We start from the raw sequence: 19827 nt of genomic DNA on the forward strand, positions 1-19827 counted from the left end.
CCAAGTTGAATCGAGGGCTGCAGGAAGGAGCTGCGTCGCTCCAGGGCTCCAAATGTCTGCATGCCCTGTGTGCTGCGAGGTGCTGGCGCTGCCGTCCTCCTTTCCAGCAGTTTGATGGATGCCGATTGCATGAACGGCTCGGTGGTGCGACAGCATGAAGCTGAGCGCGTGCTTCCTGGCTGGGGTGTCTTAACTTTGCTCTTTCTTTTACTTTTCCAGTCTAATTCAAAGCTTAAGCTGGTCAGGAGCTTGGCTGTGTGTGAAGAATCGTCCAGCCCCTTTGTAGATGGGCTGCTGGAGTCCCAGGTAGGCCCAGACCCGGACGAGTTGTGCCGTGTGGGAGCCCAGAGGATCCCCTTCTTTCTCGAGTTTATCTTTCACCTCCGAGAGCCAAAGGGGTCCCACGTGGGGCTGCTTTTGAAGGAAACGTCGGCCCTGGCGTCACCGCTTGTGTGTGCAGTCACAGCCCTTCCTTCTCACCAGGTCTGCAGCAACTCACCGGGCGCCTGCTTACGCCGTGCTGCTGCGTCAGGGGCTCCTGATAGAGGCAGAAAGAAGCTGAAGGATCAGCTGGCGCAAAGGCTGGTGCTTTGTCACTTGGTTTTGGCTTGGACTTTAGCAGCAGGTTATCCGATGTCAGCTTTGACAAGCCTTCTGGCCTTCAGTTCCTTCCTGTGGAGCAGGGCAGGCTTGCAGCCTTGCTGGGCAGCTGCAGCTCAGGAGAGGAGCAGACAGGAGGCCCCAGGGAGCTCTGTGCAGCACGAAAGCCACTCATCACACCTCAGAGGCTTTTTGCAGCCCTTGTGCCCTTTCTCCTTCCAGACTGGAGTCGTGCTGTAGTGGTGCAAGAGCTCCTCAGTCCACAGTGTAACAGAATGTTATCAGCCCTCAACAGGGCAGCACGTAGCTTAGATCCTGGACAAGGCAGGTGTCCAGCAGTGGCAAACGCTGTTGAGTCCCATCAGATCTTCTCATGGAAGGAGAGCGGGGGCAGAGCAGAGCCTGAACCGCGTGCATTCCATGCCAGCAGCTCCACCCCCAGCAGCGCTGAGGCCGGGCGGCTCAGAGCGCCGTGCTTGGTTTTGTTGCAGGACATCATTCAGCTGCGTGTGAGCTGCCCCTCCGACAAGGAAGAGGAAAAGTCCACGAGAGATGGGGCTGAGAAAGAAGAGAAAGAGAAGAGTAAAGACAAGGCACCAAGGAAGATGCTGTCTCGAGGTCAGGTGCTCTTGTGAACACAGCAGGGCTTATCTGCCCTGGCTGCAGGGTTCTGGGGGCAGTGGTGGCAGAGGGGTCCCCTCTCTGATGGTGCATAGGAACGCATCACCTCCATAGCATCCTTCATAGGGGGGGGCTCTGTGTGTTTGCCCCGTGCCCTGCAGCCCTGCAGGCTCTCGGTGTGTTTGGGGTGTGAAGCCAGGACCCGCTCTGTACACTCGTGGTTTCAGTGCAGTTTTGCTTTTCAAAACGCCTGCCACAGGTGCCAAAGCAAAGGGTTGCAAGGTGAGCTGGATTTCTGCCCTGTCACCCTGCTGTTTGATTTTGGGGCGCAGGAACGGCTAAAAGATGCACGTTCAATCTGGGGAGCAAATTGCACCTTAAAATCCCATTTGAAGAGAGCAGCTGCACCGATGCAGCTTTGATTTCAAGCGCTGGTTTGCTGGTTTCCTTTTCCCTGCAGTCACCCCTAGGATTCAAAGGGTGCCAGGGAAGGGGAAGAGCAGAGCTGCTGGGATCCAAGTCTTATGGCTGCGGGGTGACCTCATGGCAGCCTATCAATACCTGAAGGGAACCTACAGCCAGGAGGGGAGTCAACTCTTCCAAAGGGCTGACAACAGCAGGACGAGGGGAAATGGATCCAAGTTGAAGGAGGGAAGATTGAGGTTGGATGTTAGGGGGAAGTTCTTTACTAGGAGAGTGGTTGGGCCCTGGAACGGGCTGCCCAGGGAGGTTGTGGATGCCCCGTCCTTGGACGTGTTCAAGGCCAGGTTGGACGGGGTCCTGGGCAACCTGATCTGAATGTGGATGTTTGGTGGCCCTGCTGGGCAGGGGGTTGGAACTGCATGATCCTTGGGGTCCCTTCCAACCCGGCTGATTCTGTGATTCTGTGGGCTCTGTGTTCAGCAGCCAGCAGGATGAAAGGAGCAGCAGTGCCTTATTTATGGCAGAGCACGGCGCGCTGCACTTGCAGGGCCTTTCGCAGCAGCGTGGGCTGTCCTGAGCGTCCTCTGAACAGCTCTGAGGGACGAGGTTTCCTTTCTTGGACTCCTCACGGGGCCTCGTGCAGCGCTGTGGGAGCGCGGCTCTCGTGCATGCAGTCCCTGCTGAGCGATGCCTCCTCCAACCCGTTGCGCTGCAGCGTTCGGTTCATCTCTTCTTGAGCTGGGCTGAAGCCAATGGGATGAGTTTCAACAAGGCCAAATGCCGGGTCCTGCACTTGGGCCACAACAACCCCAGGCGACGCTGCAGGCTTGGGGCGGTGTGGCTGGAGGACGGCGTAGAGGAAATGGACCTGGGGGTATGGATGGATGCTGGGCTGAACATGAGCCCACAGTGTGCCCAGGTGGCCAAGAAGGCCAATGGCAGCATGGCCTGCATCAGAAACAGCGCTGCCAGCAGGAGCAGAGAGGTGATTGTGCCCCTGTATTCAGCACTGGTGAGGCCGCAGCTCGAGTGCTGTGTCCAGTTTTGGGCCCCTCACTGCAAGAAAGACATGGAGGCCCTGGAACGTGTTCAAAGGAGGGCAATGAAATGGTGAGGGGTCTGGAGCACAGGGCTGATGAGGAGAGGCTGAAGGAGCTGGGAATGTTCAGCATGGAGAAGAGGAGCTCAGGGCAGAGCTCACTGCTCTCTATGGCTGCTGAAGGGAGGCTGCAGGGAGCTGGGGGTCGGCCTCTGCTCTCGTGTCATCAGTGATAGGAGCAGAGGGAACGGCTTCAAGCTACGGCAGGGGAGATTCAGGCTGGACATGAGGAAGTATTACTGTTCAGAAAGGGTGGTCAGCACTGCAATGGATGCACAGGGAGGTGGGGGAGGCACCGAGCCTGGGGTTGTTGAAGGAAAGACTGGATGTAGTGTTGAGGGACGGGGTTCAGTGGGAGCTGTTGGGAATGGGGGAACGGTTGGACTGGATGAGCTTGGAGGTCTTTTCCAACCTTGGTGATTTGATGATTCTATGATTCTGCTGCTGTTGTTGTTTCAGATTCCAGCCAGGAATACACGGACTCCACCGGCATAGATTTGCATGAGTTTTTAGTAAATACACTGAAAAAAAACCCAAGGTAGGTCATGGGTTGGTGAAAGGAAATGCTGGTGGTGGGGTGAAGGGGGCAGCGGCGGGCGATGCTGCGTCGGTTGAGCTGTGCTGGTTGTGTGCAGCCGTGTGGCCTGGGAGGGCAGGGAGGCCAGAGCTCAGTGCGTGCAGCTTTATGTGGCAATCAGAACCTGCCCTGTGCTGAGCAGGGGCAGAGGGAGGAGGAAGGCTTTGTTTGAAGGCAAGCAGGAGGTAATCTTGACCACCTTAAAGCCCGCTGGGGAAACGGCCATCAAACATCACCTCCAAAGGAGCTGCTGCTGTGCCAGTGATAAACGTAACCAAACCGAGCGCTGGCGTGGGAGCAGCAAAGCTGGGGTCGCTGCAGTGGAGCTGAGATTCGGTAGGACTGAAAGCCGAGCGCTGTTAGCATTGAAATTGGGAAGGAAGTGAGGAGCTTTGTAGTTCGTTGCTGTGGAAGACGTGTGGAGTTGGGGCTGCTGCAGGGAGGCGGGCAGCGAGGATCTGTGCTTTGCTCTCTTTCAAGGTGATTTCCCCCTTTTTTTTTGGCAGGGATAGAATGATGCTGCTAAAGTTAGAACAGGAGATTCTGGAATTTATTAGTGATAGCAAGTAAGTGGTCGTTCAGAAATCCCTCTTCATCTCCAATCCAATGCTCCTGGCGCAGCCTGAGGCCGTTGCGCTCAGTCCTGCCCCGGCTCTGCTCTCATCTGGAGCTGGTCGAGGTGTCAGGGCTGCCCCCCTTTCCCTCTCTATTTCGGGCTCTGATTATTGCCTGTTTCAAAGCCTCCTCAGCTCCCATCCTTTCCTCCTTGCTTTCAGCAATCAGTTTAAGAAGTTCCCTCAGATGACCTCGTACCACAGGATGCTGCTGCACCGCGTGGCCGCCTACTTTGGCATGGACCATAATGTTGACCAAACTGGGAAGGCAGTCATTATCAACAAGACCAGTAACACACGAATGTAAGGGGGATGCAGAGAGGACGCCCCTCCCCTCCCCTCTCCTTCCCCTTCCCCTCCTCTCCCCTTCCCCCTTCCCCATTTCCCCTTTCCCCTTCCCCTTCCCCTTCCCCTTCCCTTTCCCTTTCCCTTCCCCTTCCCTCTCCCCCTCCCCCTTCTCCTTCCCTTTCCCCTTCCCACCCCCCTTCCCCTTTCCCCCTTCCCCTCCCCATCCCCTTTCCCCTTCCTTTTCCCCCTCGTTTTCCCCCTCCCATCCCCTTCCCCTTCCCTTCCCCTCCCCTCCCCTCCCCTTCCTGTTTCCCTTCCCCTCCCCTTCCCTTCCTCCCAGACCTGAAGCCCTGGGGATGGATTTCAGGGATGGATTTTGCACCACATTTAATCCTCTGTACGAAGTGGACGTTCCCTCTTTGGAGGGTCAGATAGAATCCTTCGCTTCCAGCCCCACATTTATACACCTGCAGGCCCTTTGCAGCCATCTTTAGCTCTCAGAGAAGGGTTGGCTTCTTTCACTGCTGTCAGAAGGGAACATTCAGCACAGCAAACTTTGTGCCCCGCTCCCTGTACACGGAGGCTTCATGGCTCCCCACGCGCTGTTACCCCCTAACAAGAGCCGATTCCCCGCAGCCCCGAGCAGAGGTTCTCTGAGCACATCAAGGATGAGAAGAACGCCGAGTTTCCCCAGCGGTTTATCCTAAAACGCGATGACACCAGCATGGACCGGGACGATAACCAGGTAAGGGACGGCAGACGGGGCACCGGGATCCCTCTCCTCAGCCAGGCCCTCGCGCTCTTTGCTTTCGTAGCAGCCATCCTAGCATCTCCACGCCATTTCCCCCGCTTCCATTCATGTTTCCGCACTCAGGCGCTCAGGTTGAGCTCCTTGCCATCACTGTCAGGTTCTGGTTTCTCCACGCTGGTTCTCGGAGGCTGAGAGCGAGCAGGAGGAGTTTGCCGCGGGCGCCTGCGTGCAGAGAGCGGCTCTTAGCTTTTGGCCCCCGAGAGCAGCTTGTCTTGCAGACAGCCTGGAGATGTTGGTTCCATCCTCTGCAGGCAGAGCACTTTAGCCCATCTCCCTGCAGCGGCCCTAGAATGCGAGCGCCCCGAAGCCCAGTCGTGCAGCAGCGGCCCTGCGTCGTGCGCCGCTCCATGCTGCAGTGCAGACGTGCCGGCAGCTCGCTGCGCCCTCTGCCCCCGCTGGCAGCCACTGACCCCTGAGCTGTGTTTGTCCCTTCAGATCAGACTCCCCTTGCAGGATGGGAGGAGGAGCAAATCTATAGAAGAGCGAGAGGAGGAATACCAGCGGGCCAGGGAGCGGATATTTGCACGAGAGGTAAGCTTAGCTCCCTGACGTGCCAGGTTTCTTCCTGGAACTGTGGGGCAGGAGGAGTCCTTGAATATTCCGAAAGGTCAGATCTCACTCTTGCCTTTTCTACAAATTTCCTAGTGTTCCTGGTATCTACCAGTGAATTCCAGCTCCTAACAAAGATGCCTGTGACATGGAGATAGAGGAGCCACACGTTCCCTCCCTTAAATTCACATGGCAGTAGAAGTGTGGGGACTGACAGAGGAGGCAGGTTTGCTCCTTGCTGTCCAGCAATACTATCAGCTTATGCAGTGGCATGTCTGGAATGAGTCAATTAATGAAGCTGACAGGAACCGTGCCCTTCTCTCCCAGTTTCTCTCCATTTCTGCAGCTTTGGCCTCCTGAGCAAGCAGTGCTAGCCCTCCATCACAGAGCGGCTTGGGTTGGAGGGGACCTTAAAGATCACCTCGTTCCAAGCCGCTGCCCTGGGCAGGGCTGCCAGCCCCTAGATCAGGCTGCCCAGGAGCCCTCGGGTGTCAGGCAGGGCTCCGCACCTTTATGGGATGGATGTGGGTTGATTTTCCTTCTCACAAAGCGTCCAGCTTGGTTGTTGTTTGCTTGAAATCTCTGCTCCCTGTGTGGAACTCCTGTAAGCCAGGGCTACGCTCCACGCTCACGTCTGGCCCGGCGAGGCTGCTGTGCTCTGCTTGTTGAGTGCTGTCTGCCCGCTGGAGGCAGCTCGTGTGCCCAGAGGCAGGCGGTGGATGTGGGACGGTTCTGTGCTGTGGCTCAGGTTCCAAGTCCAGCTCCTCACCTGCAGCCTTTGAGTAGCGGGGAAGTGATGCTGCCTCCCGTCCCAGTGCGTTCAGGCAGCCGCCATCAAGGCAGCAGGGCCTCAGGCGGCTCCCGAGGCGTTGGTGTCTCAGAGCTGCCCCACACGCAGGCCCAGGCCGCCCAGCTCTGCCTGCAGCCCTGCTGAGGGCGGTGGGTCCCAGCAGCGCAGTGCTGCGTGGCCGCGTGTCGCCCTGCTCTCTGCTCACAGCCAAAGCCAGCGCTCAGCGGCCGGCCTGCAGGGCAGTGATGGCTGCCACGGGGCGCTGGGCAGAGCTGGAGCCCCTCTCCCTTTTCTGGTGGCTCCGATGGCTGCCTGCATTTCCCAAGCGAGGACCCTTCTGTGTCCGGTCCCGGTTGTGCCGCTAAGCGAGCAGCCTTGATGCTGCTTCAGGGCACCGAGACAGAGAGCTTAGGGCTGAGATTCGAAGAGCCAGGGCAGATCTCAGCATCAGGGGTGCTGGCAAAGCTCCTGGGGGTTGGATGCAGAGCCAAGCGGGGCAGGAGCACGAGAGGCTCGGCAGGAGCTCCCGAGTGACCATCCGACTCATGCACAACACGGCTGAATCCCATACTGTTAGTGCTTTGCTCCTCTTTGCTTTGAAGTAGCCTGGGGTTTGTTGCTTTCGAAGTTATTAAGTCTCCCTTTTCTTTCCTTCCCGTCTCCTGTCTTTCCCATGTTTCCAGACTGGCCAGAACGGATTTCTCACCGACAGCAGGTCAGTACATGCGGCACACGCTTCCTTACCTCTCTGCAGAGCACTGCATGACTCTGCCATGGTGCTTTTCCTCTGATGTTAACTGGCACAATCTCCAAAGAAGGTTTTTCTTCTGGCTCTCAGAAATGGAGGCAGATTTTTAGGCACTCTCTGTGATTTATTTTATGCGTTGTCCTGCTGAGGAGCTTTGCCCCATGTGTGGCTGCTTTGTGAAGTTCCTGAGGTGTTTTTCACAGCATCGATTTCTGAGTCCTTTTTTTGGCCCATTCATCAATGAAAGCGGGATGATGGGCAGCAGGAATGGCAGAAAGGAGAGGGGAAGCCAGAGGATTTGGGCAGTTTTCCAACCGTCCTGCGCTTTGTGTCCCTCTGGGTGGGAGAAGCTCTGCTGTGACGGTGGCAGGGTCAGCATCCAGGAGGGCTGGAGTCGTCCCTGGTTTAAGTTTGTGCAGGAGCAGCTTTGCTTCGGCTCTGCCTGCACTTGGAAGGAAGCTGTGGTGGGAAATCAGGCGTCCTGAGCACAGACACAGGGCTGCTGAGTGGAGCTGCGCCTCCGGCGCTGCTGTGGCCTTCAGTTCTGCTGTGCAGATACAGCAGAAGTCACCCAGCACCTGCAGCCAGCGCTGCAATGGGAGCTTTTCTGGCTGTTGTGCCCTGAAGAGCTTCTTAACCTCCTCCCTTCGTGCTTCCCAGTGTGGGGACAGGGAGGCCGTCCCTCTCCCTGGGTCGCTTTGAGCTGCAGGCAGAGGCAGACCGAGCTGTGCAGAGGACTGGGGCTCCTCAGGGGTTGTGCTTGGAGCTGATGCCTTGGTGGCAGAGCCCAGCCCTCGGAGCAAACACAGCTGCCTCCATTGCTCACCAGCCTTCTGCCAGCACCGATGTGGTTGCAGAGCTGTGCTGGCACACAGGAGCAGGATGTGATGGGCTTCAGGAGGGGCACGAGAGGGAGCAGAGCCGTCGTTACAGCAATCAGCTGGAGAGATTCCGAGGGAAGCAGAGTCTGCAGCTGAGCTGGACAGAAGGCACAGCGTGGCCCAAACGGTGCCCCCAGCTCTCAGGTTTAGGCTGAGGAGAGCCCGACAGATCAGCAGCGACACCTCTGACAGCCCTGCGGTTTGCGGGGCTGCGCAGTCGCTCCCTTCAGCTGTTAGGAGCTGCGCTGGTTGCTCGGCCAGGAGAGCTGCTCTCTTTGGCTTCTGTGCGCCCAGCAGCCCTGGATGTCAGCCTGGATGTCCCTTCTCAGCCTGTCTTCTCTCCACGGCTGCTTGGAGCAGCGGCCAGGCCCAGCCTCCAGCATGGCATCTCTTCCGTTGTTGCCTTCATCACCTCCTCCTCAGAGGGTCCAGGAACCCGCTATAAACCAGTGATGTTCCTTAGCTGGGCTGGTGAGCCAGGTTTACTGCTTGGGGAGATTTGCCAGCGCTCCGGAATCTCGTTCCAGGCAGACCTGGCTGGAGATTGAGGAGGGCGATGGGAGCACAGTGATGTCGTGGCACTCAACTGGGCAGAAAGCAGTTTTGCAGGACGTTGGTCACCTTGTCGCCTCCGTGAAGCTCAGTGCTGTGGGACAGGAAGGCTTCAGCAAGGGGTTGTGCTCTGAGCCTTTTCCAGGCCAGAGGAAAGGGCTGGGAACCAGCATGGAGGCGGCAGCTGTGGGTCTTGGCAAGGAAGCAGCGACCCGGGCTGTTGGTTCCCCGTCTCTGATTACTGTCCTGGTGCCACGTGCTGCATCACGGAGCGACGGCTGGGTGCAGCACACGCGGGTCCTGCTCCCGCTCCTCGCCCTGGGGCTGTTGTCCCACTCAGCCCTCTTTGCGCAGGGGCAACCGGGACGCTTTGAACCGGGCCTCGGGCAGCCGCCAGAGCAGCACGGAGAGCGAGATGAAGTCGCTGGAGCCTCGGCCGTGGAGCAGCACGGACTCAGACGGCTCCATCCGCAGCCTGCGGCCGCCCGTCACCAAAGCCAGCAGCTTCAGCGGCATCTCCATCCTGACGCGGGGCGACAGCATCGGGAGCAGCAAAGGCGGCGCTGCCAGCAGGGCGCCTCGGGCAGGTACCCAGCTGTGTCCCTGCCCACCTACTGCTGGGGGGCAGCTATGCCTGGGGGGCAGCTACAGCTGGGGGGCAGCTACAACTGGGGGGCAGCTACAGCTGGGGGCAGTTATACCTGGGGGCAGCTACAACTGGGGGGCAGCTACACCTGGGGGGCAGTTATACCTGGGGGCAGTTACACCTGGGGGGCAGCTACACTGAGGGGGCAGCTACATCTAGGGGGCAGCTACGCCTGGGAGGCAGCTACAGCTGGGGGGCAGTTATACCTGGGGGGCAATGAGCAGCTACACCTGTGGGGCAGTTACACCTGGGGAGCAGCTACGCCTGCATCGCTGAGCTGGGGGTCGGTCGGCTGCGGTGCGGCGCTCGGTGCCTCCGGTTCACACAGACCGGGAAGCTTCGCTCGGGGCCGCTGGGTACCAGGATGGGGATAAACTGACTGACTGCCCGTCTGCTTTCTTTATGCTCTTTTCCATTCAAGGCCTGGTTCTCGGTGCCCCCGAGGCGTGCAGCCAACCCCCTTCATCACAGCCCACCCGCGGCCTCCTTCCCTGCGCGTCCCAGCAGCCTCAGCCGCCGCCTCCCCAGCAGCCCCCGCCGCAGCCCCCCGGCCTCCCCCCCGCCGCCCAGCAGCAGCCAGCCATGAGCAGCCACATGATGTCTCAGGTGAGCCGCTGCTCGGCGGAGGTGCAGGCAGGGCCAGGCTCCCGTGGGGGTGCAGAGAGAACCGGGGTCGATGCCGCGCACGGGGGGGCGGTGGAACGGGAGAGGGAGAGACAGAGGTTGTCTGGAGGAAATGGATCTGGGGCCGTTGCCACCCTTAGCAGATTTGTCACCATTCGTGCCAGGCACGGCCTGCTTCATGGGCTGCCACATGCAGGTGCCCTTCCCGAGGAGCAGACGCTGCCCCGCTCTGCTCTCCATGCTTTCCAGCCCCCTGCAGCGCCACCTCTGTGTGTTTGCGGTGGGCTCTGGTGACTAACCTTGTTGTTCCTTCTTTCTCTCCTTCCTCCCGCCCTTCCTTCCTCCTCACCTTTCCCCACCCCAACCCACGTCCTCTGCTCCCTCCTCTGCTGGTCTCAGCCGGTCCCGGCGCTGCAGCCCGTTCAGTATTCTCCAAGCTCCTGCCCCCAAGTCCTCTTGCCAGTCTCTCCACCCCAGCAGTACAACATGGTATAAACCCCATTTACTCTCGTGCGCTGCCTCTGTTGTCCTCGTGCGCTGTTTGTGTCTATGAGCTTCTGCTGCTCGGGGGTGTCGCACGCGCCGCGCACTGGGTTTAGGATTCGGGGAGGCCCTGTGCTGCCGTGGATGCTGGAGGCCGTGGTGCCCAAGGCTGCTCTCAGAGGCCACAGCCACGCTGCAGTCCGCGCTCAGCCCCTGTTGTCTTTCGGGAGCGGCGCCCCGTGGCACAGCGCCCTGCAGGACGCAGATCCGGGCCGGGGCTGCGCAGGGCTGCGCGTCGCCTGCTGAGCTTCCGGCTCCAATCCTGCAGGGCGCTCTCCATCAGTGGCAGAGCCGTGGCAAGGAGCGCTCAGCACAGCCGCGTTCCCTCGCTGCGTCCCGCGCGCCGTCCTCCCCCACTCCTCTCGCTTGTCCCCACTGCAGGCTGACGAACTCAGCAGCCCCTTTGGGCAGATCAGCCTCAGCCGGCAGGGCTCGACGGAAGCACCGGATCCTTCGATGTTCCAGCCATCCCTCATCTCCCAGCACCCTCAGCAGGCGGGATTCATCATGGCGACCCCCGGGCAGCCCATTCCCACCTCCAACTACTCGGCCTCAGGGCACACGGTCCCCACGCAGCAGGTGCTGCAGCCCCAGGGCTACATTCAGCCTCCCCAGCAAGTAAGGAGCCGCAAGGCAGGAGGGGACGAGGAGCTCAACCCAGATCTGCAGGGCAGGGGGCTGCTGGGGAGGACGGTTTGCTGCTGGGGAGAGGCTGCCCTTTTTCTGCTGCTCATTTGTGATGGAGTGAGACAGAAGTCAGAGTGCTGGGCACACGTGTGCTCTTAGGAGACGCGTCTGTCTCCTGGTACGATTTCTGCTCCCACGTCACAGGGCCGATCTGTGGGGAGCCCTCGGCCGGTCCTGGCTTGTAGTGGAAGTGGGGCAGTGAGCAGATGGAGGGCTGACAGCCCTGAGCTCTCTTTTGGGTTCTGTGGGGCACTGTGACCACTGGGATGGGGGTGGGACCCATAGGTGGGGGGTGGGACCCATAGGTGGGGGGTGGGACCCATAGGTGAGGGGTGGGACCCATAGGTGGGGAGTGGGACCCATAGGTGGGGGGTGGGACCCATAGGTGAGGGGTGGGACCCATAGGTGGGGAGTGGGACCCATAGGTGGGGGGTGGGACCCACGGGTGGGGGGTGGGACCCATAGGTGGGCTGTGGTGAGAGCTGCACCCGCTGTTCTTTGCACTGCAGCGCTGGGGGTGAGGCTGGGAGCAGCGGGGCGCTGTGCTTCCCTGGGCATCTCTCCTCTGCCCAGAGCCGAAGCCCTGCTGGGTTTCCTTCAGCTGCAGGCTGCAGAGAGCGGTGGTCCTGGAGGAGCCTGGAGGGTCCGGATTTCTCGATGCCGCTTCTTGAGTTCTTATCACCGCCTTGTCTTGGTTTTGCTAGATTCAGGTTTCTTACTACCCTCCTGGGCAGTACCCGAACTCCAGCCAGCAATACCGATCTCTCAGTCACCCAGTGGCCTACAGCTCTCAGCGCACGCAGCAGCTCCCCCAGCAAGCCCAGCAGCCCGGTAAGGGGAGGGGAGGCAGCAGGCGGCAGGGCCCTTCCCCTTCCCCTTCCCCTTCCCCTTCCCCTTCCCCTTCCCCTTCCCCTTCCCCTTCCCCTTCCCCTTCCCCTTCCCCTTCCCCTTCTCCTTCCCCTTCCCCTTCCCCTTCCCTTCCTCTCTGTTGGCTTCCACGGATCTCCTGGGCACAGCTGTGCCTCCACGTCCCGAGGTGCCGCTCTCTGGCTCCTTGCTGCACAAAGGAGGGTTGAAATGTGACCCGGCTGCAAAAGCTGGCTCTCTGCCTTTCCCCTGAGTTTGCAGCGTGCTGCCAGCAGCTTCTTTTGGGCCTTTTTACACCTTCCACGAGGGAATCCTTTTATCTGAAGGGGCCAAAGCAGGCTCACACCTCGATTCATCCGTTGTGGCCGGCTGGGAAGCCGTTCCATTTCATCCTCACTCCGACAGGTTTACAGCCCATGATGTCCAACCAGCAGCAGACGTACCAAGGCGTGATGGGGGTGCAGCAGCCGCAGTCACCCGGGCTCCTCAACAGCCAGAGGAGCAGCATGGGGGGCCAAATGCAGAGCGTGATGGGGGTGCAGCAGCCGCAGCCGCCGAGCCTCCTCAGCAGCCAGAGGAGCGGCATGGGGGGCCAGATGCAAGGCCTGGTGGTGCAGTACACTCCTCTGCCTTCGTACCAGGTGGGCATCGGGGTGGGGGTGGCCTCAGCCCCACAGCCCTCGCCGTTGTGGGGCGGCGGCGGAGGCGCAGGTTGTGCTGGGGATGCGTTTGAGCTGTGGGGGCTCTGCTGAGGAAGGGCTGAGAGCCGCTGCTCCCTGCGCTCCGTGTTCTGGCTGCCCTCTGATCCCGGTGTCTCTTTAAGCTTCTGTGGGCGGCTCCATCCTCGCCTCTGGTTCCACAGGGCCGCTCCTCTCCTCCCTGCACAGGTTCCCGTGGCCAACGAGTCGCAGAGCGTGGTCCAGCAGCCCTTCCAGCAGCCGGTGCTGGTGCCGGCCAGCCAGTCTGTCCAGGGGGGGCTTCAGACCGGCGGCGTGCCCATCTACTACAGCGTCATCCCAACCGCCCAGCAGAACGGCACCAGGTAGGAGCTTCTCGCTGCGTCCGGGTCCCGCAGCCGCTGGGGGTGGGGGACGCGCTGGGGATGCTGGGCTGCTCTGGAGCTTGTCTTCCCCGGGCTGCCCTGCAGAGCCTCCCGGGCTCCCCCGGTGTCGCCCCCCCTGTGCGTTGTGCAGGGGCTGCGGCTGCCGCTTCTCCCCCCCCCCCCAGCAGCTCAGCAGAGCGCGTTCTGTTTCACAGCCCTTCGGTGGGGTTCCTGCAGCCGCCCGGCTCGGAGCAGTACCAGATGCCGCAGTCTCCCTCGCCCTGCAGCCCGTCGCAGATGCAGCAGCCGTATTCAGGTGCGAGGCGCCGCGGCTCGGCTGCTCGGATCGGCGTCGGGGCGGAGGGGAGATCGGGGGCTGCCGCCGGGCGGCGCGTTTCCTCGGCGCATCGCGCAGCGCTCCGCGAATCACCGGGATGCGGCAAAGCGGCTCCGCTCCGGGCCGCCCCGCGCTCGGCGTCCCCGCAGCCCGGCGGGCGGGGCGGGAGCGGCGCTGGGAGCCGCCGTGCGCTGCGGGCTCCCTCTGGTGGCGGCGCCGCGGGGAGGCGGGCGCAAATCGTCGCCTCGGGGCGAACCGGGAGAGCGGAGGGAGCTGTGCGCCCCGCGGGCGGCGCAGGAGGGGTTATGGCGCAGGAGGAGCGCGCCGTTGCGGTCGCTGCCGCTTCTTCCACGGCCGAGCGGCCGCGCCGTGCGGAGCTGGGGGCACCGCTGCCGTCCTCTGTCCCCAGGGGTTTCCCCGTCGGGCCCCCGGCGTGGTGGTGATGCAGCTGAACGTCCCCAATGGCCCCCAGCCCCCCCAGAACGCCCCCGTGGTGCAGTGGAGCCACTGTAAGTACTACAGCCTGGAGCAGCGGGGGCAGAAGCCGGGAGAGCTGTACAACCCGGACGGCGGCGCTCAGGTATGGGGAGGAGCGGCAGGAAGGCGGCCGGCTTTCGGGAGCGGCTGGGCTGGGAGGAGGGGCGGGCTGAGGGGCGGGTGGTCGCGAGCCCCGGGGGCGCCTGACCCTCCGCGTCCCCCAGGCCGGCACCCAGCTGAGCAGCCCCATCACGTCCCCCACCCAGTCCCCGACGCCGTCGCCCGTCACCAACCTGAACAGCGTCTGCACGGGGCTCAGCCCCCTCCCCGTCCTCACGCAGTTCCCCCGGCCCGTGGGCCCAACGCAAGGTAAAAGGGGAAGGGCTGGGAGCCGCAGGGCTGCTCTTTGCCTGCCGTCCCTCCGCACGGCTGCACACCTCTCCTCCTGGCCTCCAGGTGACGGGCGTTACTCGCTGCTGGGCCAGCCGCTGCAGTACAACCTGTCCATCTGCCCCCCGCCGCTGCTCCACAACCAGCCCAACTACGGCGCGCACCAGGTAGAGCGCGACCCCCCCGGCGCCCGGCCCGCGCTGCTGCCGCTGCCGCCGGCTTTGCCCGCGGGATGAAGTGGCGCCTCGGCCCTGGCTGTGGCAGCTCCTGGAGCTGGGCTTTGTCCCAGGCTCCGCCACTTCCAGCTGGGGGCACCGGTTCCGGCGCAGCGCCTCGTCGTCGCCCCCTCCCCCCCCCCCCCCCAGGACCCGATGCCGCACCGCGAGGCCGCGGTTCCTCCTGACGCTGCCGTTTTTTGTTTCACCAAGGGACAGAGCGGCATGAAACACGGCAACCGGAGCAAGAGACAGGCCCTCAAGTCAGCGTCCACCGACCTGGGGACGAGCGACGTAGGCAAGTGACCTTCCTTGGGCAGCCCTGCCCAGCCCTCCGCACCGCACAGCCCCCCTGACGGCCCCAGGGCCGCCGCTGCCCCCCAGCGTCCCGCGGCTCCGGAGCAGGCAGCGCTCGGGGCTCCGGGGGCTCCGGGTTTGTCCTGGTCGCTGGCACGGCCCTTTAAGAGCAGCTCTCGGCTGCCCCCCCACCCCCCTCCGTGCAGCTGCCGTGTTCCTTACGTGCCAGGTTAATATTAGCAAAGAATCCAGCCTGAGCCTGGGGCCGGGGCCGGAGCCAGGAGGCGTCCGAGGGTTTGGGTACCAGCAGCCGGCCCAGGCAGCGGCGTTCCTCCTCCTTGGGGGTGGGGGAGTGGGGAAAGCCCCACATCAAGGGGCTGAGAGCAAAGGGGGTGAGGGGGGGAATGGGCATGGAGTGCTGGTGTGTGGGGGGGGAATGGGGAGGAATGGGGCTGGGAAGGGATGGGGTGTGAAGGGGGGGTGGAATGGGGATGGGGATGGAGGTGGGGATGGGATGGGATGGGATGGATGGGATGGAGATGGGGTGGGATGGGATGGGATGGAGATGGAGATGGGGATGGGATGGGATGGGATGGGATGGGATGGATGGGATGGAGATGGGGTGGGATGGGATGGGATGGGGATGGAGGTGGGGATGGGATGGAGATGGGGATGGTGATAGGAATGGGAATAGGAATGGGGATGGGGATGGAGGTGGGATGGGATGGGATGGGATGGGATGGAGATGGGATGGAAATGGAGATGGAGATGGAGATGGAGATGGAGATGGAGATGGAGATGGAGATGGAGATGGAGATGGAGATGGGATGGGATGGGATGGGATGGGATGGGATGGAGGTGGGGATGGAGGTGGGATGGGGATGGAGGTGGGATGGGATGGGACGGGGGTGGGGTGGGGATGGGATGGATGGGATGGGATGGAGGTGGGATGGGATGGGATGGGATGGGATGGGATGGAGATGGGGATGGTGATAGGAATGGAAATAGGAATGAGGATGGGATGGGGTGGGGGTGGGAAAGGGGATGGGAATAGAAGTGGGAGCGTAGGTGGGGAGGGGAATGGAGATGGAATGGGGATGAGGGGGGGACGGAGGTGGGGAGGGGATGGGATGGAGGTGGGGACGGAGGTGGGGGACGCGGCCCCCGCAGGGTGGTTTGAGGGCCGGAGCGGAGCCGTGGCCGGGCGCAGCTGATCGGCAGCCGATGGGCGCTTCCCGCAGTGCTGGGCCGGGTGCTGGAGGTGACGGACCTCCCCGAGGGCATCACGCGGACGGAGGCGGACAAACTGTTCACGCAGCTCGCCATGGCCGGCGCCAAGATCCAGTGGCTCAAAGAGACTCAGGGGCGACGCGACGGCGGCGGCGGCTCCGGGGACGGCACGGGGACTCCGGAAAACGGCCGGCACGCCGACCTCGCTGCCTTATACACCATCGTGGCCGTGTTCCCCAGCCCGTCGGCGGCTCAGAGCGCTTCGCTCCGCCTCAACAACTCGCTGAGCCGCTTCAAGCTGCGCGTGGCCAAAAAGAACTACGACCTGCGGGTGCTGGAGCGCGCCAGCTCGCAGTAGGGCTGCGCCGGGCTCCGGGCTGCGGGCGCCCCTCCGCCTCCCCCCCCCTCCCGGATATATTTATATGGACAGAAATAAGAGACGCATTGATTTCTCTGGGGGTTTTCGTTGGTTTTTTTGGAGTGCTGCCCGTTGCCGCCCCCCCGTGTCTCTGTTTTGTTGAGCACTGTGTTGAGCTGCACATACAGGTGTTGGTTGGTTGGTATGTTCACTGCACATTTTATTTAATCGGACTATTCTTTTTTTTGGGGGGGGGGGGGGTTGGACGGTTTTTCTTTTTGTTTTCTTTGGGGCGGGGTTGTTTTTGAATATGAAATGAAAACTTGTCCATCGTTTTAATGCTGCTCTCCCGTTGCGTTGCTGGAAGGGGGTTTGGGGGGGTCGGGTCCGTTCTGCTTCCAGGTGAGGCAGCGGCTGCCGCCCAAAGGAACGGCGCGCGGTTCGGCCCGCGGGGAGGGGAGGCCGCTCGTCCCCCCCGGGTGTTCGCAGCCCCGGGAGCCGCGGGTTCTCGCAGCCGTGGAGACCGAGGGGAGCCCGGAGCTGCGGGCCAGCGCCGCGTCCTCCCGGCCCAGAAGGGAGAAGGAACGACGCCCGCGGGGGCCCGACCCCCGACCCACCGCCCGGCACCGACGGCGGCCCGAGGGCGGCGCGTCCCCAGAGCAAAGCACGGCGGTCGGGTTCGCGTCTCGAGCGCGGCCCCGAGACCCCGCGACCCACAGCCGCCCCCGTTTCCCCCCCTCCCGGCTGCGGGGAGCGTCCGACGCCTTCGCCCGACGACGGCGCGGGAGCCGGGAGCCACCCGAGCCGCTGGCCCCGTGCCGGAGGGGGGCGGCCCGCCCGCCGTGGACGCCCGGCAAACCGCGACCCCAAATAGCCGGCGATGCCCCCCCCCGCCCTCCCCGTGGGCTCCAATTTTCTCGGCGTCAGCCCCCTCCGCGCCCAGCTGTCGGTTGCCGCTCCCGCTGTCAATCCGCTCGCCGCGGCCCTGGGGCAGCCCCAGCTCGGGGGGCCGGGGGCTCAGCCAGGGGCCCCCACATCGCCCGCTCCTCCTGGGGGGGGGTCGCCGTTGGACGTGAGCTCTTGCGTGCGGTGTATAGTGCCTGCGTGAGTCCCCCACCCCCCCCCGGTCCCCGTCCCACCCGTGCTGCAAAGCCGGGAGGCCTGGGACCCACAGAGCCCTTAAATGGGGCTGCTGCCCCCCATCGCCGTCCCTTTCATTGGTCACGTTGGGGGGGGTGGTGGATTGGGGGGTATCAAAAACTGCTGCCCGGCTGGGGGGGTTTGGGGCAACGGGAGCAGCTCGGCCCCCCCTCGGTATCGGTGGGGGTGGGGGGGGGGGGGGTCTGCAGCTGTACGGGGTGGGAGGTGGTGATGGTGGGGGTCACAGCGTCTGCAGCGCAGTGCCAGCACCCACAGCTCTGCGGGGGACAGCGGTGATGGGTGCTGTGCTGGGCGATGGATGGTGGGTGCTGGGCTGCGCTCAGTGGGTGCTGGGCAATGGGTGCTGGGCAATGGGTGCTGTGCAATGGGTGCTGAGCAATGGGTGCTGTGTGCAATGGGCAATGGTGCTGAGCAAATGGGCAATGGGTGCTGAGCAATGGGTGCTGAGCATTGGGCAATGGGTGCTGAGCAATGGGTGCTGAGCAATGGGTGCTGGGGCAATGGGTGCTGTGTGCAATGGGCAATGGGTGCTGAGCAATGGGTGCTGAGCAATGGGCGCTGTGTGCAATGGGCAATGGGTTGCTGAGCAATGGGTGCTGGGCAATGGGTGCCGAGCAAGGGTGCTGGGTGCAATGGGCAATGGGTGCTGAGCAATGGGTGCTGGGCAAGGGTGCTGAGCAATGGGTGCCGAGCAATGGGTGCTGGGTGCAATGGGCAATGGGTGCTGAGCAATGGCTGCTGGGTGCTGATCAAGAGGCAATGGGTGCTGGGCAATGGGCAATGGGTGCTGGGAAATGGAGTGCTGAGCAATGGCTGCTGGGTGCTGAGCAAGAGGCAATGGGTGCTGGACAATGGGGTGCTGGATGCTGAGCAATGGTCGGTGGGTGCTGAGCAATGGGTGCTGGCAGTAGTCAGTGGGTGCTGGGTGAGCAATAGGCAGTGGGTGATGGGTCAGTGGGTTGCTGGGTGTTGCAATGTATTCAGTGGGTGCTGAGCAATGGGTGCTGTGCAATGTGTTCAACTGGGTGCTGTGCATTGGGTGCTGAGCACTGCGTTCAATGGGTGCTGAGCAATGGGTGCTGGGTGCTGTGTTCAATGGGTGCTGGGTGCTGAGCAATGGGTGCTGTGTCCAATGGGTGCTGAGCAATGGGTGCTGGGTACTGCATTCAATGGGTGCTGGGTGCTGAGCAATGGGTGCTGCATTCAATGGGTGCTGGGTGCTGTGCTCAATGGGTGCTGGGGTGCTGCGCTCAATGGGTGGCTGGGTGCTGCATTCAATGGGTGCTGGGTGCTGAGCAATGGGTGCTGTGTCCAATGGGTGCTGGGTGCTGCATTCAATGGGTGCTGGTGCTGTGCTCAAGTGGGTGCTGGGTGCTGTGTTCAATGGGTGCTGAGCAATGGGTGCTGGGTGCTGCATTCAATGGGTGCTGGGTGCTGAGCAATGGGTGCTGAGCAATGGGTTGCTGCATTCATGGGTGCTGGGTGCTGAGCAATGGGTGCTGCACTCAATGGGTGCTGGGTGCTGCGCTCAATGGGTGCTGGGTGCAGTGTTCGATGGGTGCTGGGTGCTGCGCTCAATGGGTGCTGGGTGCTGAGCAATGGGTGCTGTGTCCAATGGGTGCTGGGGTGCTGCATTCAATGGGTGCTGGGTGCTGCATTCAATGGGTGCTGGGTGCTGGCGTTCAATGGGTGCTGGGTGCTGAGCAATGGGTGCTGGGGTGCTGTGCTCAATGGGTGCTGTGTTCAATGGGTGCTTGCGCTCAATGGGTGCTGGGTGCTGCATTCAATGGGTGCTGGGTGCTGTGCTCATGGGTGCTGGGTGCTGCATTCAATGGGTGCTGGGTGCTGTGCTCAATGGGTGCTGGGTGCTGCATTCAATGGGATGCTGGTGCTGCACTCAATGGTGCTGGGTGCTGTGTTCAATGGGTGCTGAGCAATGGGTGCTGGGTGCTGCATTCAATGGGTGCTGGGTGCTGAGCAATGGGTGCCTGAGCAATGGGTGCTGTGTCCAATGGGTGCTGGGTGCTGAGCAATGGGTGCTGGGTGCTGCGTTCAATGGGTGCTGGGTGCTGCGCTCCCTCACAGATGACGGAGAAGGACGTGCCGGAGCCGCCGCGCTGCGGGGGGGGGCCGCCAAGAGCCGGGTAAATGGGGGGGGGGGGGGGGCGCCCAGAGGGCCGGGGGGTCCCGAGCCGGGATGGGGGCCCCGCTTCACCCCCCGGGATCCCACGGCAGCTTCGGGTCGGCACCCAGCGCCGCGGCTCCCAGGTCCCGGGGGGGCGGCAGGGCGGCGGGCCGTCGCTCCCCCCCCAGGCAGCCGTGCGCTCCCCGCTCCGCCCCCCGCAGCTGCAGCGGCTGAAGGAACTTTTCCACCGCAAACCCAAAGCCGAGCCGCCATCG

General features: G+C 62.6%; 1 protein-coding gene across 1 annotated transcript in view; it reads left to right on the plus strand.

Annotated features, from left to right (window-relative positions):
• R3HDM2 (R3H domain containing 2) overlaps nucleotides 1-16525 on the plus strand; it is a 31677-nt gene extending 15152 nt beyond the window's left edge. Inside the window, 22 exon segments of the mRNA XM_048928402.1 lie at nucleotides 220-306; nucleotides 1092-1218; nucleotides 3203-3281; nucleotides 3827-3886; nucleotides 4097-4237; nucleotides 4859-4967; nucleotides 5469-5564; nucleotides 7056-7087; nucleotides 8908-9140; nucleotides 9621-9805; nucleotides 10223-10312; nucleotides 10748-10984; nucleotides 11758-11884; nucleotides 12326-12561; nucleotides 12808-12962; nucleotides 13178-13278; nucleotides 13709-13725; nucleotides 13727-13879; nucleotides 14001-14145; nucleotides 14233-14333; nucleotides 14595-14679; nucleotides 15920-16525. Coding sequence (XP_048784359.1) covers nucleotides 220-306; nucleotides 1092-1218; nucleotides 3203-3281; nucleotides 3827-3886; nucleotides 4097-4237; nucleotides 4859-4967; nucleotides 5469-5564; nucleotides 7056-7087; nucleotides 8908-9140; nucleotides 9621-9805; nucleotides 10223-10312; nucleotides 10748-10984; nucleotides 11758-11884; nucleotides 12326-12561; nucleotides 12808-12962; nucleotides 13178-13278; nucleotides 13709-13725; nucleotides 13727-13879; nucleotides 14001-14145; nucleotides 14233-14333; nucleotides 14595-14679; nucleotides 15920-16266 — 2943 coding nt within the window. The 3' untranslated portion in view covers nucleotides 16267-16525.
• The last annotated feature ends 3302 nt before the right edge of the window (nucleotides 16526-19827 follow it).

This window comes from Lagopus muta, chromosome 28 (assembly GCF_023343835.1).
Source record: "Lagopus muta isolate bLagMut1 chromosome 28, bLagMut1 primary, whole genome shotgun sequence".
NCBI classification, from domain to species: Eukaryota; Metazoa; Chordata; class Aves; order Galliformes; family Phasianidae; genus Lagopus; species Lagopus muta.